This window comes from Panthera uncia (assembly GCF_023721935.1).
Source record: "Panthera uncia isolate 11264 chromosome A3 unlocalized genomic scaffold, Puncia_PCG_1.0 HiC_scaffold_12, whole genome shotgun sequence".
In the NCBI taxonomy this organism is placed as follows: domain Eukaryota; kingdom Metazoa; phylum Chordata; class Mammalia; order Carnivora; family Felidae; genus Panthera; species Panthera uncia.
Window position 1 is genome coordinate 24826016 of NW_026057579.1, and position 18141 is coordinate 24844156.

The following is an 18141-nucleotide window of genomic DNA, read 5'->3' on the forward strand; positions in this document are numbered from 1 at the left end:
GAAGTATTTGAGTTACTTAGACACTACCCCGGCTGGTCCCCCGCCCCCCTAACTTGAATGTGAGTCGCATTTAGTGACTCACTTCCAAAGAGTAGAGTATGGAAAGGGTGAAAAGCAAAGTCACTTTACAGTGGAGGAACCTGGCAGACACCACATTGTCTAGGTGATCAAGGCTAGCATCATCACCGGTGTCACATAGATATCACGTACCCCTAATGTGGCACATGAGAAGAGGTCTTCACTTCTCTGATGGTCTTTCTGAAAATCCCAGTCTAAGCAGGAGAAAAACATCACACAAACCCACATTGAAGGACATTCTGCAAAATACCTGACCAGTACTCCTCAAAACTGTCTAGGTCATTAAAAATGGGGAAAGACTGAGAAATCATCACAGACCAGAGGAGCCTAAGGAAACAAGATGACTAAACATAATGTATTCCAAGTAGGATTCTGAGATAGAAAAAGAACATTGGCGAAAAACTCATGAAATGTAAATAAGGTGTGGAGTTTAGTTAATAGTACTGGATCCGTGCTGGCTTCTTAGTTGTGATGAATGTACCACAGCAATGTAAGGTATTCACAGCAGGGGGAAATGGAGAGGACTATAGGGAACTCTGTATTATCCTTGTGACTTCTATATAAATCTAAAATTATTTTAAAGTAAAAAGCTTATTTTAAAAACTAACCATCCTATAAAAAGTAAATATGCCTTAATTTTGAATAGTAAACATAGTCATAATATTAACTTTGAATATTGCTTTATTCAAAATTACATTATGAATATATTGGGAGAGTTAGCCCAAGAGAAAGACATTCCATAAGCCATAATCAATACATATGTGATATGGAGGTAGATAACAAGAGTCAAAGCTCAGAGTTACAAATGGCTACCACTGGCAGGAAATTAGTCAGTGGGGTCTGCATTCTATTTTTGTTTTAAATTAGCTATGTAGAATTATTTGACTCTACACCATGTGCATATGTTACTCTGGTAAAAACAAATGTAGAAAATGTAGATAGGGGAGAAAAAGCAAAGCATCTGTTTTTGAAATTTGGCTTGGGGACCCAGAAGTTAAGCTTTTGACAGGGGTCACTCCTCCTGTTGTCCCTCATGGCAGCTGTTACGGACTACTGAAAAATCCGAGATTTTCACCACCGAAGCGTGAATCTTACAAATGGAAATAAGGAAAGTTAAACTAAACTTATTTTTGCAGTACATTCTTTGTTTGATAACTGTGTTTCTCTTAGATTTTTTGTTATTTTAGTGAGAAAAGGTATTGTGCTGAATGTTCAGTCTTTCTGTCTTTTATTCCTGAAGAATATATTTTGTCAGCACCAAAAAACCACGTATCTGCAGTACATAATAAGATTTTTTGTTCCCAGTGTTAAATGTTCTTTTCCTCTTTCTCTCTCCCTCTTTTCTTCCCTCCTGTTCTGGCCCTTTGCTCCTTCCTTTCTTCCTAGTGGGGTTATTGCTCCAATACTGTAGTATATGCTTATACCAGACCTGATCGTCCAGAGTATTGTGTTATCTTTTGGGATACAAAAAACAACGAGAAATATGTTAAATATGTGAAGAGTCTCATTTCTATTACTACCTGTGGAGATTTCTGCATTTTGGCTACGAAAGCTGATGAAAATCATCCTCAGGTAAGTGTTCCTTCATATGTTAAAGCTAAGATGGGTATGGGTTAACCTCTCCTTCTCAGGTATAGCCTCTCTGCTGGCAGTACAGCAAAGTGTTGGGTCTATTGGCCATGTCTGTCTGGACCTCTGTTTTGGAAAGTTATGTGATTCCATTGTGACTCTATTTTTTTTTTCCAATTAGCTAATCCATTAGCATTTCATACTCACCAGTTCAGTATGGAAGCTTTTTGTCTCTGAAACATATTTAAAATACTACCGTCTTTTTCCAAGTTAAAATTCCACGAGGAAAAATGAATATCCAGATGTCTAGTATAAATGCTCAAGAAGTTATGTAACTATGATCATTATAACACTTTGGGTAGTTTTGACATTGAGAAGTATACTTTTATTTGGAGTTACATTGCTTTAAAAATAACCGTCTCATAGTGTAAAATAAATAATATAAATAATGCCTTAAAAAGTATGAAACAATTTAAATATTTGCAGAAGCATATACATTTTTCAAAAAAGGATTATCATTATCTTTGGCTGTGTTATAAATTATTTTATTCCATTAAAAAGCATAAAGTTTTTGGTTTAAGGTGGCCATTTGAACAGCCACCTTTGGCTCTGTTCTCTCTTGAAACTTACTAAAATAACAGTAAAGGTATTTTTTGAAAAGTCATAAGCCCATAGGGACCAGAAAGAGAAAGGAAATGGTAACATAGTTTTGGGGGTTAAAGAGTGGGTGGATTAGTGGTAATTACCTTAGCAGACCTAAGAAAGCTGAATCCTAAGTCATCAATGGAGAAAGCAAAGAAGTAACCAGTTTTCATCCCAGAATCCTGAAGAGACACAGGACTTAATGGTACCTGGTAGGAGAAAGAAACAAATGGAAAAACAATTTGGAAGTACCAGAGATTATGCAGGAAGGAGAAAATTAAAAAGGCATATAAAGAGTCCTGTCTGGAGAATCTGACCAGTTCAAGAGAAAAGACCTCTAAAAGTTCTCCTATGGGGAGTTCCCAAGGAAATATCCCTGCCTCGTCACCTTACTGTGAAGACCAGTCATGAGGCTCACCCATAAACCAATAGATTACAAGCAGCTTTCAGTGTCATACTCTGAAATAGAAGCAGATAGACAAGGATTGTCAGACGTTTGAGGAAAGCATCTCATTTAACAGACACACACAAAAATAAACACAAGGAGAAAAGAATGGGGAGGAAGCAGAGATTCGGCAGGGAGAAGAACAATTCAGAAGAGTCATTTCAAATTATTAGAGTTAAGGGATACTACATCCATAAAACAAGGAAGGGATACTATAGAAAAAGTTTTTGGAAATTACAAATATGATAATAGCAATGAAAAATTTGGTAGAAGAGTTAGAAGATAAAATCAAGGAAAACTCCTATAAAGTGGAGCAGAAAGACAAGGAAATGGAAAACAGGAGTGAATAAGAAAATCAGAGGACCAGCCCTGGAAGTTCAGTGAATAGGTAGGCAAAGAGGAGGGAAGTAATCCAAAGAGAGAAGAGACTATTCAAGAAAATTTCCCTTCGGTTTTGAGATTGAAAGTGTCTACCTCAGTGAATAAAAATATTTCCAAATCAAAACACATCATTGTGAAGTTTCAGAACATGGGATAAAAAGAAGATCCTATAAGCTTTCAGAAAGACTTCATTCGGTCAGGCATCATAACGGCATTCATCTTGTCAACAGCAATACTTTGGAGAATTGCTTTCAAAATTTTGAGGGAAAATGATTTCCTGTCTTGAATTCCATATCTGAAGCAGACTAATTAAAATGAAGGAAGGAGACTGATTGCACAGTGCTTCCAGCGTGAAGGTTATGGACGAGATTGTGCTGCTGGTGCAGGTCTGACTGCTCCTCGAGCTCGGCTGCTCCTCAGCCCTGCTCCTTGGTGTGGCCTACAGAACCAAGTGCTATAGGTACCTGAAACCTTGGGCAGAAGAGGAAAAGAGGATAGCAGCCGAGGAGAAAAAGAAGCAGGTTGAGCGGAAATGGATGGAGAGAGAACTGGCAGGAAACCAAGACAACAGCATACTAAACAGCATACCTGCCTTTCTCTGGACTAGTGTGGATGAATAGAGCTTTCTGTGTTGTGTGGAAAAAAGATAAAATGAAGGTAGGACAAAGACATTTTTAGATGTACAAGGTCACCAAAAACTTACCTCCCAAGCTTTCTTAGTTACTTCAGAATATGGCCTACCAAAACGAGGAAAAGACCAAGAGGAAGAAACTGGATAACCTGACAGCAGTGGTGCATAGTGGTACCAGTTGACAGTGTGCGGCATGCCTAGGGAGTCATCAGATGACAGATCACGTGGCTCCAGAGGAAACTCAAGATGAAATTAATAGAACGCTTAATGTGGTTGAGCTCTTGAGAGGAGATGTACATAACTGGGAGGTAATTGGGGACTATACCCAATTGGGTAATTGGGTATAGAGAAACCAAGCAAAGAGAAAAAAGAAAGGCAGTTACCAACTACAGGGAAAGCAAAATGCGCTTGAGAATAAATCGTGACGTACTTACAGCTCAGCCGTGGATAGCGTTTACATAATCAAAATGATGCTTTTTAAATTAATTTTGTAATTAAATGGATATTGTAATTAAAAAACTTTTAATTAAAGTATAATCATATTAACCCCTAAAATCCTGATCTAACAAAATTGTAAGTGGAAAGCCGGAATGGTGGAAGTGTACCCCTGTGTGATGGGAGGCTGGAAAGGGGACTGAAAGATAGTGGGAAGTGATAGTGAGAAGTCAGTAGATACTGCTCCAGGTGGAAACAGAACAAAATAAGAAGTAGCATTATCAACGTGTTACTTAGGTTTGTGGAGGTAAATATCAAAAGGATGAATTAAAGGAGCTGAAAGTCATTACTCCAGGGAGCAGAAAATGGGAAGTTTTAGGGGAGGACTTCTTCTTACTCTTCAGTAAGAAGAGTTCTTAGGAACTCTTCCAATTCTTTAAGCTATGAGCACGTAGATGATATGTGGATTAACAAATACAAGTTACTTGTGGTATTTTGTGGCAGTAAATCAGCTTATTTTAAGTAGTGGAAAAGTAAATTATATTTTAGTATAATTTTTGTCATTTAGTTTGTTTTTTTAAAAATTAATTTTTTTCTTTTTTAAATTAAATTTTTATTTTAATTCCAGCATTATTAACATACAGTGTTATGTTAGTTTCAGGTGTACAATATAGTGATTCAACACTTCCATACATTTCTCAGTGCTCATTCTGATGTGTATTCTTGATGTGTAATTCCTGTCACCTGTTTCCCCCATCCCCACTCCTTTTCCCTCTGGTAACCATCAATTTGTTTTCTATAGTTAAGAGCCTGTTTCTTGGTTTGTATCTCTCTCTCTCTGCCTTTTTTTTCTTTGCTCATTTGTTTTGTTTCTTAAATTCCACATATGAGTGAAATCATGGTATTTGTCTTTGTCTGACTTATTTCACTTAGCATCATACTCTCTAGCTCCATCCATGTTGTTGCAAATGGCAAGATTTAATTTTTTTATGACTGAATAGTGTGTGTGTGTGTGTGTGTGTGTGTGTGTGTATAACACATCTTCTTTATCCATTCATCTATTGATGGACACTTGGGCTGCTTCCATAGCTTGGCTATTGTAAATGATGCTGCAGTAAATATAGGAGAGCATGTATCCCTTTGAATTAGTGTTTTTGTGTTTTTTGGGTAAATACTCAGTAATGTGATTCCTGGATCCTAGTGTGGTTCTATTTTTAACTTTTTGAGAAACCTCCATACTGTTTTCCACAATGGCAGCATCAGTTTACATTCCCACCAACAGTGCACAAGGGTTCATTTAATTTACATTTATGAAATTAAAGAAGTTTTTCTTGAGAAGCTGAAAAAAGAAAGAGAAAGTCTGCATGTAAGTAGTACGTAGAGAATTGGTTTATTTGAAGTTGTTATTCCAATCGGGAGAATATCTAAGTAAAATATTATTCTTAGCACAAGATATAGAAAAGGTGATTAACAATAGAAGAATGAAATTATTACTTTAGTATGGTGTAAAGTGTGCATTATGCTTGATTATTTTACTGAATATTAATTATTGATAATTAATTGTGTACATGTCATTTTTATATTGCTTCAAAGGAGGAGAACGAGATGGAAACATTTGGTGCAATGGTAACAAATTAGTTCTTATATAGCTGATTATAAGATAAAAATGAATTTTGAGGTTAGAGCTGATCAGGAATTTTAGAAGTGTAAATAATGAAACGTAGCCAGTGTACTTGTGTTTCTTAGGTGAACTCTTAAAAATGACAGTGTTCCATTATATTGAGAAATCAGCCTTGGTTTAATTTTAATTCGTATATCTTTATGTTTAATGCTGTAGATTATATTTGTCTGCTATTCTTTGCACTTAACAATTTTGTCAGTTATTTCCCAGTTGTGATACTTTACAGAGATAAGCATGATATGTTAAGCATTATTTCTTTTATTGTACAGAACCAGGAATTCTGATACTCTTTGTTTTATTTGTTCACAGTTTGTGCTAGTTCTTTGTAATTCTATTGGCACACCTTTGGATCCCAAATATATTGATATTGGTAAGGAAATGTGTCTATTCCCTCTTTAATCAAGTTTTATTTGTACAACTAATTTAAAAACCTAGCTATGACATTATTAATTAAAATGGTCTTCTAAACAAGAATGACCATTTTTCCTGGTTTGCCAAGTCCAGCACCAGTTTATGCCAATTATCGTAGTCAAATTATTAATAATGCTCCACTTCACCGTATAAATATCCTGTTTAATACAATAAATTATAAGTTTACTCTAAAAGCCACAGTAATCTCATGACTGTTATACTGCCATTATTTGCTTTCAATGGGAAATATACTTGTGTAGGAATTGGTATGCAATGTAATGATTAGCATGTAATAAATGGGATTATAGAAACAATTTTGCTGTTAAACCACTTTTATTATTAATAAGCTTCTTGCAAATACCTCTCTTCTATAAAAACACTTTAGCTGCTTGTAAAAGTGCATTTTCTCTTTCCAGATTTTTCTAATGAAATCAATCTATTAATAGAGACAGCTTTCAAAAATTCCTGATTTTTTTTTTTTTGTTTGTTTTCAGGAGACATTTGTTACTTTAGAGTTACCATTCCCTCTATCCAACAATTATGAAAGTAACCATTAAAAAATTTCTCATCTAACTCTTAAATTTTTTTGTTAAAAATCATTACCAAATATTTTGCGGCGATTTCACTATAACCTCCGAAAGTAATGTGTTTTAAGTGTGGTAGTTTATTGGATATGGTATTAGAAAAATTATTAGACTTCAGAAATTGAAAACCCACTGAATTTTCTGAATCTGAGAGCTAGTCATTTTTTTTTTTTTTTCAGATTTCATATTTAACCTTCATCAAATGTGTCTCCCTTCTAAATATATTTTGCTAAACTGTTTGGGTGATACAAGCAAATGTGAGAAATACTTAATGGGCTTTCAAGATTTTATGCTGTCTGTTTAGAGTTTTGGTAACTCAGTTTTATATATTGACACTTTTCAACTTCATATCTTACGTTCATTGTTATAGAGGTATGTTTATATTTGTACCTGCATATATATGTATATATGTTAGTGTTCCTTGTTAAAAGGCTTAGCTTAAAATTATTACAGACTCTTATCACAGGAATATCTTGTATTGGAAACATAACAGTCTTTAAGGGATGAATTATGTCAGTCTTTAGATTATATGTTTTTTCTTTTGATATCAAAAGTTTTAACAGAATAATGATGGTAGGGTTAGCCTCAAAGTAATTTTAATCATAGGTAGTCTTTTTTTTTTTTTTTTCATAAAGCCAGATGTAAATCCTTCACCTTCATAAAATGGCAAATACTTGAGGGCATGATTATTTGTATTTTTGAGTCTTGAAACTTTTTTTTTTTTTTTTGCAGTCTTGCTGGCTGAAATTTTAACAAACAGTTCTTTCATTGGTTTGCAGTAAACCAAGCCAAGGACTCAACATTTTTGTTTCATACATATCCTGTAAAATTCCTTTTTTAAGTTTGTATGCCAAATTTTTGTGAGGACTGGAGGGTAAAACGAAAAAAGTGTGTAACTGATGTTGCTCTGGAAAGTGTAATTTTTGTGCTGCTCTTCCTCCTGCCAATCTCTGTAGAAACTTTTTAAAAGAACTTTATGCATTATTATACAAGTTTAGTCTGTGGGGCTTTTGTACTATGCATGGAGGAGTTATGTGCCCTTTTCCGGTGCTCTTCCTTTGAGCTCTTAAAATACCTTTAAGAGGTATTTTAAAGGTGCACTTCTGTTCAGAGTACTACTTTTTACTCTGCGCTACAATTACTGATTTTCTCGTTTGCCTTCCCCACAAGATTTTGGACTCCTTAGAGATCTATGTCTTATTAATTTCTGTATTCCTCTAACACTGTGCCTGCCCTATAACAAATGCTTATTGAGCATATGGAAAGTACTTATTTCTATCATGAAAATGGAAAATGACACATTTATTTAACAAACCTTCAGTGAGTTTCTGGTACTGTACTGGGTATCTGGAGTTATAAAAAATTGACTATGAAACTTCCTGTAGGATATCTAAACAAATAATGAAATGTAGTTAATCCGTTCGACACTGGTGTACTGTTCGCCCGCTGTGTGCTAGGTTGGTATCGTGCTAGGTGTTGGATAAGTGGATATTAGTGAGTAAGGACATCAGACGTATCTTTGCTACTTAGAGATGGTTTCATTTGAGCTGAATTTTGAAGGATAAGTGTTTATTCAGGTGACATTTTAAGGAGAGAAAGAAAGCAGCATTTGCAGAGAAACGAAGGCATGGAAAGTGCCTGGAAAGTACCAGGTGCCTGTGCTTTAGCCATTTTGGTGGGAGCTGGTAGGTGGCTTTCTAATGATGGTCTCTACCACATGCCTGGAGTCATGCATAGATTCTAGAGAAAGGCAGTTTGATGAAAACATGTCAGTGCAATTTCAGTTTACCAGATTTTTTAAGAGGCTGAGAAATTAGTAAGTAGGAAAGTAAGGGAACATTACAGATGTAGCCATTTATTTCAGGCCTCAGCATTAAAATATTACAAGCAAGTTTTACTTATATATGAATTCCTAGGTTGTTTTAGGTTATTTTACATCCTTTGCCTGCCTAGTGACTTCTACCTATAAGTGTTAACAAAGTTCAGCTAATGGAAGCGTAATTATTTCCTTAAAAATTTTTGTTTCCAATAATCATTCTAAATATTTGAAATTTTTCTTTCCAAATAATGAGTAGTTGAGAGGAACATGGAATGCTTTTATCCTGGTTGTGTTCTTTTTCTAAAACGTTCTGTCTGTTAAAATTTGGATTCCTAACTTATTCCTGGGGGCTTAGTTCTAGGAAACTAAGAACTAATCCACCAGGATGGGATGGATCTTTTAATGAAAATCTAGCATAGTTTTTGTAGATAGGATTATCTACCCATATGAATTTGCTGAATTTACTCCCATACTGATCCAAAGAATGTATGTTTTAGATATATTTGTATTTGTAATTTTTTTTTTTTTTGTATTGACTGATGGGTTTATATGTGACTTTATTATAAAAACCTATATAGGGGCGCCGGGGTGGCTCAGTCGGTTAAGCGGCCGACTTCGGCTCAGGTCATGATCTCGCGGTCCATGAGTTCGAGCCCCGCGTCGGGCTCTGTGCTGACAGCTCAGAGCCTGGAGCCTGTGTCAGATTCTGTGTCTCCCTCTCTCTGACCCTCCCCTGTTCGTGCTCTGTCTCTCCCTGTCTCAAAAATAAATAAAATGTTAAAAAAAATAAAAAATAATAATAAAAAAAAAACCTATATAGGTAATAAAAATAAAAACAATACTAGTATCCACATCTAATACTATTATTAACCCTTAATTAGAAGCAATATGCCATCATGGTTAAGAGCACAGATTATGGAGCCAGATTAACTGGGCTTTTGTCTCACCTCCGGCTTTCTAGCCATGCACATCAGCAAGTTATTTAACCCCCCCCTCTTTCAGTTTCTTCATCTGCCCAGTGGGGTAATAATGCTTATCTCATAGAATAGTTGTGAGTGTGAGTGAGAATATATACTATGTAATATTTTCATTATATATTAACACAATTATATATTATATAGAACAAAATAATTATAGTTAATGTATTTATAGTATATGGTATATGTACCTGATGTAGATATTTATTAACTTAAATATATAAATAATATATATAATATATGTATATAATATATATATTTAAGTTAATAAATATTGGCTTTGAAATTATTATTAAGTGTTTATTCTATTCCAGAGATTTTGCCATGCTTTGTTATCTCTTTTAATTTTTAAAGCAGCTGTATAAGATATTATCATTTCCAACTGCAGTAAGTAAACTGAGGTTCAGAGAGAATAAGTGATTTATCTAAGGCCACAGAGTTAAGCAAGTACCTGTAGTTTGAATCCAAAAGTCTGACTCTTTCCATGAACCATTAACATTTTAATTTAACCAGGCTAATGATAAGGTATTGTGATTATTTAGGATGTATCAGAGAGGAACATGAGTATAATTTATAGTTGTATGTAAATGTTGGTTAGAGGAATGCTTTCATATATGCTTAGAAAAAATTGTATTTTATTAGAAAATATTTTTTTTAATGTTTATTTTTGAGAGAGAGAGATTGAGAGAGAGAGCGGGAGAGAGGCAGACAGGTAGAGAGACAGGGAGACAGAGGATCCTAAGCGGGCTCCGTGCTGACAGCAGAGAGAGCCCAATGCGGGGCTCGAGCTCATGGAACCACTAGATCATGACCTAAGCCAAAGTCAGACACTAAACCCACTGAGCCACACAGGTGCCCCATATTAGAAAATAGTTTAAAGTTGTGAACTTATTTCAAATCCCACTAAAGGCATTATACTCATCAGCATTAGAGTGTCTGTGGTAGAATTTACTAAACGTTTAGCAAATGTCTTATGATTTAGTGAGAGTGGGGTCAGAGAAAGCTGAGTAAAGCCTGTGCCTGGCATGCTCATTCTTCTCACTCAGCGCTCCCCAGGCCCTTGCTACTTTTCTAGGATCGCCTTTCGGCCACTTGTTCCCTACAGGAAAGGCTTCTGGCTCCCTCTAGAGTTCAACAATAGTAGTGTTTCAAATAGAAAAACCTTGACAATTGTAATGAAAAAATGTTTTTAGCATGATTCAACTATACTGAATTACTTTGTATATAAAAATTCTTGAATTTGAATCACAAAGTTGGTAATCTACTCAATTATTATTTTATCATTAGCCTGGTTTCTGATTCTTTGTCCATTTTCTCAGTCTTTTAATGCCTTAAATGTTTACTTGGACCATGGCAAGAACTCCATAAATGGTAGCTGCTGTTAACACCATTCCTTTATTCTGGCCATATGAATAATTATTTAGCTTAATATTTAATAAAACACAAGTTTTATACTATTCTAATTATTCATGAGTTTAGAAAATAGGTACTAAAATGATCTTTTATGATGGAGTTTTGTTTTGTTTTTACATAGTTTGTGTGAATGTGTTTGCTTAGTTTTATGGTATTTAGTTTGTGTTTTGTGACCTTGGACAAGTTATTTTACTTCTTCCTCTATTTTTTAATCTTTAAGCTAGATTTTATAAGGCTATGTCATCAAAGGGTACACAGGTCCTACAAAGGGTAGGAGCTTAAATGTTCTCTAAGAAAAGGAATAGATGAACAAAGTTATATGGTTAGGAGAATATTTTCCTAAATTAGGAAGAAACTTTGGAGAATTTTCTTTTCTTTTTTTTTAAACAGACAAAAATTAATTTTAATGATACAGCTGACTCTTGAACAACACAGGTTTGAACTGCATGGGTCCACTTGTACACAGATTTTACCATACAGTACTCTAAATCTAGCTTCTCTTCCTCATGATTTTATTTTTTTTTTAATCTCTAATAGTTCTTTTTTTTTAATCAAATTTATTTATTTAAATTCAAGTTAGTTAACATACAGGGTAGTATTGGTTTCAGGCGTAGAACCCAGTGATTCGTCACTTACATGTAACGCTCCATACGCATCCCAACAAGTGCCCTCCTTAATGCCCATCACCCATTTAGCCCATCCCTCCACCCACCTCCCCTCCAGCAACCCTCAGTTTGATCTCTGTATTTAAGAGTCTCTTATGGTTTGCCTCCCTCTCTGTTTTTAATCTTATTTTTCCTTCCCTTCCTCTATGTTCGTCTGTTTTGTTTCTTAAATTCTATATATGAGTGAAATCATAGGATATTTGTCTTTTTCTGACTAACGTATTTCACGTAGCATAATACACTCCAGTTCCATTCATTTTGTTGCAAATGGCAAGATTTCATTCTTTTTGATCGCTGGGTAGTATTCCACTGTGTATATAATTTGGCTATTGTGATAGTGTTGCTATAAACACTGGGGTGCGTGTACCCCTTCAAATCAGCCTTTTTGTATACTTTGGATAAATACCTAGTAGTGTAATTCTATTTTTAATTTTTTAAGGAGCCTCCACATTGTTTTCCAGAGTGGCTGAACCAGTTTGCATTCCTACCAGCAGTGTATCTGTTGTTTCCTGAGTTGTTAATTTTAGCCATTCTGACAGGTGTGAGGTGGTATCTCACTGTGGTTTTGATTTGTATTTTCCTGATGATGAGTGATGTTGAGCGTTTTTTCCTGTGTTTGTTAGCCATCTAGAATTTTCTTTTATAACTTAATGAGGAATTATAAGATGTGAGGTCAGAGGGAAGGATAAAGGCCCAAACCAAGCAGTAATAATAATGGGGATGGGAGGAGGTAGTGGGATTTGATTTATCTCTTCATCAGTTAATTGGACATTTGGGCTATTTCAACTTTTTGGCTATTATGAACAATGCTGTTCTGAACATTGGTGTGTGAGCTTCTGTGTGGACATTTGTTTTCATTTCTCTTGGGTATATACCTAGGAGTGGAGTTGGTGGGGCCTGTGGTAACTCTATATTTAGCAAATGGAGAAACTGCCAAACTGTTTTTCAAAGTGGATGCACCACTATTTCCCTACCATTTCTTACATCCTTGGCAATACTTGTTATTGGCTGACTTTTTGATTGTAGCCATTATAGTGGGTTTGAAGTGGTATGTCACTGTGGTTTTGATTTGCATTTGCTTGATGGCTAATGATATTGGACATCTTTTTCCTTTGCTTAGTGACTGTATATCTTCATTGGAAAAATGTTTATTCAGATCCTTTGACCATTTTTTAATTGGGTTTTTTGTCTTTTTATTATTGAGTTGTAAGAGATCTTTATATATTCTAGAAATAATTCCTTATCACATATACGATTTACAAACATTTTCTTCCATTCTGTGGGTTGTCTTTTCACTTTTTTGATGGTGTCCTTTGAAGCACAAATGTTTTAAATTTGATGAAGTCCAGTTTATCTACTTTTTCTTTTGTTGCTTGTGCTTTTGGTGTCATATCCAAGAAACTCTTGCCTAATCCAAGGTCACAAAGATTTATTTCTAAGGTTCCCCCCACCGCCCCCCTAAGATTTCTACAGTAATTTTAGTTCTTACATTTAGGTCTTTGATCCATTTTCATGTAATATTTTTGTATGGTCCTACAAGCTTTTGGTTATGTTTTTTGATTTTAGAGACTGCATGTTGGGTATATTGTCTGAAATGAGGAGTTGAATACAGTGGTCACTGAATTCCTTTGCAGCACAAACATTCTGTGATTCTGTGTAACTGTAACCTAATTGTTTTAATGCTCTTTTAAATAGTACCATTATTTGTTGCAATGACCAAAACCCATGTGATAGCAGCTTCAAAAGAAGCATTTTATACCTGGCAATATCGTGTGGCAAAGAAGCTCACAGCATTGGAAATTAATCAGATCACGCGGTCTCGGAAAGAAGGGAGAGAAAGGTATATCTTTTGATACATGGTTTTTAGTAGCGCAGCCGTATCACATTTAAACCAGACATAGTTAATTCTAAATTGTCATGCTTGAGAACTGTAAATTGTTTTGATTACTAGAAATAATACTTTCCCATTCAAAATCTTTCAAAATCTTTCAAATTATTTGTTTAAATTGATCAAAATAAATAAGAAGGGGTGTGGTATAATAAAAGAAAGCCCTTAGAGATTAAAACTGGACGTCTGTGGGTTTTTTTGTTTTTTTTTTTATAATTTTTTTTTTTAACGTTTTATTTATTTTTGAGACAGAGAGAGACAGAGTATGAATGGGGAAGAGTCAGAGAGAGAGGGAGACACAGAATCTGAAACAGGCTCCAGGCTCTGAGCTGTCAGCACAGAGCCCGACGCGGGGCTCGAACTCACAGACTGCGAGATCATGACCTGAGCCGAAGTCGGCCGCCCAACTGACTGAGCCACCCAGCCGCCCCAGAAGCCTGTGTTTTTATAAGGAAATAGCTATTCTCCCGCACCTACTCTCACCATGTTAGGGTTATTATGCTATACTTGAAATATGATTATTCAACTGAATGTCTGACCAAAGCTTCATTCTTATGGGTTAGTGGCACAGGTTGTTCTGGGAGAGTGGGGGTGATCCTAGTATCAGCCACCATAGGATAGGCAGGTTCTTAGACACAGATAAGGAGGTCTTCAGGTAGGGTGAACTGGTTACTTGGGCTTCTTTTTCTTGCCCTGGATTCCAGGGAGTTGGGTTAAGTGATAGAGAGGGCTCTACTACATAGAGAAGTTAGGACTAGGATGGGGGGATTCCTGTGATAAGTTTCAAGGTGTAGATGTGTTTACTGAGTTTTTGTAAGTTATATTATTTTGTAAGTTATATTATCTCTGTTGGTACCCTAAGCCTCTGTTGTTGTTACCCTAAGCCTGCCTGCCTGTATGTATGTATGTATGTATGTATTTTAAAGTTTATTTATTTTGAGAGAGAGAGTGCGAGCAGGGGAGAGGCAGAGAGGGAGAGGGAGAGAGAGAGAATCCCAAGCAGGCTATGCACTGCCAACACAGAGCCCTACACAAGCTGGAACCATGACCCTTGAGATCACAACCTGAGCCAAAGTCAGAAGCTTAACTGACTGAGCCACCCAGACGCCCCACCCTAAACCTTTAAATAAAGCATTTTGTTGAGTGCTTTAACCTAATAATTCTTAATCAGGGCTTAGACCTCTGTTGGGAGTGGGCACTGGGGGTTATGTCAGAAACCCTGGGTTGCTTTTTCAGATCATCTTCCCTCACACATGCTTGTTGTCTTAATGCAATCTTCCCTTTCCTTTAAGATTCACTCAGGTACTAAGATAGGAGAAATGTCCCTAGTAAAAATATTCTGGATGCATGAATTCATGTGGAAGCAAAACAAATTAAAAAAAATTGAAAAATACTGTATCGTCTCAGTAGTTCTGAAAGTCTAGATAGGAAGAATCTTTGGTCTTTTGCAGGACAGCATGTGGCAGTGGTAGCAATAATAAGAGAACTGCCATCTGCAGGGAGAAGGTAGATCTAAGGACAAAGTTGGGACAGAAAAGTCTAGCCTCTCCATAGAGTGAGTGTCCTGGGAGCCAGCTGAAGATATTCTGGCTTTAAGATGGCAGCATTTCCTTGTATTTCTATGTGGGATATGACTGGGCAGGTTCTCTCTGGACCTCACTTTCCTCATCTGTAAAATATCTTTGATGATAGTGATAACAGCCAACACTGAATACTTCTTACCTGCCAGATACTCCAGTAAGCCTAGTGAGTACTCTCATTAATCCTGTTTCACAGAGAAGAGACTAAGACGCGTGAGCTTAAATTATTTGCCAAAGGTCACTAGCTGATAAGTAGAGATGGGACATAAAGCCAGGTTGATCTGGCTCTGAAGCACTTCACTCAGATTGGCCTTTCTTGTAGTACCCTACTTGTTTTAAGAGGGGGAAGGGGGTCACGTGATCTCTTGAGAGCCCTCCTATTCTAACCGTTGACTTTTATTTTGTGATAACTAGTAGAAATAGTGGCTGGATATACTTAATAGAAATGTAGTAAAATACAGAAGCACAGCACCTCTAAATTATTTCTTTTTAAAATATATTTTCTTTCTGTCTTTAATACATTTCTGTTAAATTTAACATTTAATCTCCTTATTGATCAAAGTACAATTATGATTTCAGTTTAACAATGATAAAATCTCATGATATTTTTGAGATAGAAAATGGCTTGATTTTCTTATGATTATATTACATTTATGATTTATTGATGATCAGGCTTTGTGCATATGTACTTTACAAACATCATTTTATTTATGCCTCTTAAAAAAACCCTGCAAAAGGTTGCCCTTATTTCCACATGGAGAAATTGAGGATCAGAGAAGTTAAGTGACTTGCCCAGGGCCTCATAGCTACTCTATGTTGTATCTTCCCTATTCACCTCCACTTGTTTTAATATTTTTCCAGCAGACATAGAGCACCTGGCAGTATATGGCACTGTGCTAGGCACTAGAGATACAGCCTTTGGTTCCGGGAAACCCACCAACTAGAGAGAGAGGTAAACTAGTGGAGATACTATGGTGTGAATAGTATTATAATGAAGGTATCAGAGAGATGGGCAGAGTCTAAAAGTAGTCATCATCATCGCACAGGGAACATAGGGAACAATTCTTTAGTTCAGAACAAAAATTCCATTAATTAGAGTTTCCCAAATACATTTAGGCTTTACCTTTATGTATTTTTAAAAAATTTTATTAATTTTTTTAATGTTTTATTTTATTTTTTGAGAGATGGAGAGAGAGAGCACGAGCAGGGGAGGGGCAGACAGAGAGGGAGACCTATAATCCGAAGCAGACTCCAAGCTCTGAGCTGTTAGCACAGAGCCCGATGGGGGCTTGAACCCACGAATGCGAGATCATGACCTGAGCCTAAGTTGGACACTCAGCCAGCTAAGCCACCCAGGCAGCCCTAATTTTTTTTTAACATTTATTTATTTTTGAGAGACAGAGACAGAGACAGAGCAAGCAGGGGAAGGGCAGAGAGACAGAGACAGAATCCGAAGCAGGCTCCAGGCTCTGTGCTGATAGCTCAGAGCCTGATGCGGAGCTTGAACCCACGGCATTGTGAGGTCATGACCTCCTGAGCCGAAGTCAGACACTTAACTGACTGAACCACCCAGACGCCCCTAGGCTTCACCTTTATTGAGCACATTATTAGACAGGAAATTACGGAGAAACAACAGAGAAACTTACTTAGTGTATCAGAAGTTATTCCTGACATTCATTTGGAGAATAAGGTAAAATAGCTGTTGGGTCTTAATGAAATTCATTGAAAATATGTGATTCAATGTTCAAAGATATTTTCGACCTAGCTTTCAGGAACATATTACTTGCATAACTAGGAAACACCTGGTAGGTAGTTTCTACCTTTATATGATTGAGTTGTGTCAAGAACTCTTTTTAAAAAAAAATTTTTTTTTTAATGTTTTTATTTATTTTTGAAGGAGAGAGAGACAGGATGAGACGGGGAGGAGCAGAGAGAGAGGGAGACATAGAATTTGAAGACTGGAGCAGGCTCTAAGCTGTCAGCACAGAGCCCTATGCGGGGCTCGAACTCACGAACTGTGAGATCATGACCTGAGCCGAAGTCAGACGCTTAACTGACTGAGTCACCCAGGCGCCCCAAGTTGTGTCAAGAACTCTTTAAAATAATCAGAACATTTATGTTACATAACAGTATTCATTGGTGACATTCAACCTAATTATTCTAGAGATTATGAAATGGTATAACCTGTACTTAGACTATCTTTGAAATTCTGTCTTTTTTTTTTCCAGAATTTATCATGTGGATGATACTCCTTCTGGATCAGTGGATGGGGTGCTTGACTATAGTAAAGCCATTCAAGTAAGTGATCTTATTGCCAGCAAATGTTAATATCTGTAGATTTGGAAGTACTGTAATTTTAGTTTAAGATCTGAAAAAGAATTTGTTTTTAGTGAATAGCATCATATTCTGGTAATTCTTAAAAAAAATTTCTGTTCTGAAAACCTTTTTCTAGGTGTGCTGTGATTTTTCCTTCTTTTGATTTTTAAAAACATTTTTGTTTTTTTTCTTACTCTTTTTTAAAATTTTAACGTTTATTTATTTTTGGGACAGAGAGAGACAGAGCATGAACGGGGGAGGGACAGAGAGAGAGGGAGACACAGAATCGGAAACAGGCTCTAGGCTCTGAGCCATCAGCCCAGAGCCCGACGCGGGGCTCGAACTCACGGACCGTGAGATCGTGACCTGGCTGAAGTCGGACGCTTAACCGACTGCGCCACCCAGGCGCCCCCTTTTTTAAAATTTTAGAGAGAGAGAGCATGAGAGGGGGAGAGGGGCAGAGGGAGAGAGACAGAGAATCTTAAGCAGGCTCCACGCTGAGTGTGGAGCTCCAATCCATGATGCTGGGCTCAATCCCATAACCATGAGATCATGACCTGAGCTAAAATCAAGAGTCGGACACTCAACTGACTTGAGCCACCAGAGGCCCCTAAAAACATTTTTGA

At 36.4% G+C, this 18141-nt stretch overlaps 1 protein-coding gene and 1 pseudogene across 2 annotated transcripts in view; both read left to right on the plus strand.

The window, feature by feature from the left end:
* The window catches only part of WDR35 (WD repeat domain 35), a 61232-nt gene that overhangs the window by 16291 nt on the left and 26800 nt on the right, over positions 1 to 18141 (plus strand). For both annotated transcript variants that reach the window (XM_049651980.1, XM_049651979.1), the window contains exons 10-13: positions 1465 to 1650; positions 6172 to 6232; positions 13427 to 13571; positions 17428 to 17497. In XM_049651980.1, the coding sequence (XP_049507937.1) occupies positions 1465 to 1650; positions 6172 to 6232; positions 13427 to 13571; positions 17428 to 17497 (462 nt within the window). The remainder of the gene's footprint in view (positions 1 to 1464; positions 1651 to 6171; positions 6233 to 13426; positions 13572 to 17427; positions 17498 to 18141) is intronic.
* On the plus strand, positions 1657 to 4698 carry LOC125937350 (ATP synthase subunit e, mitochondrial-like; annotated as a pseudogene).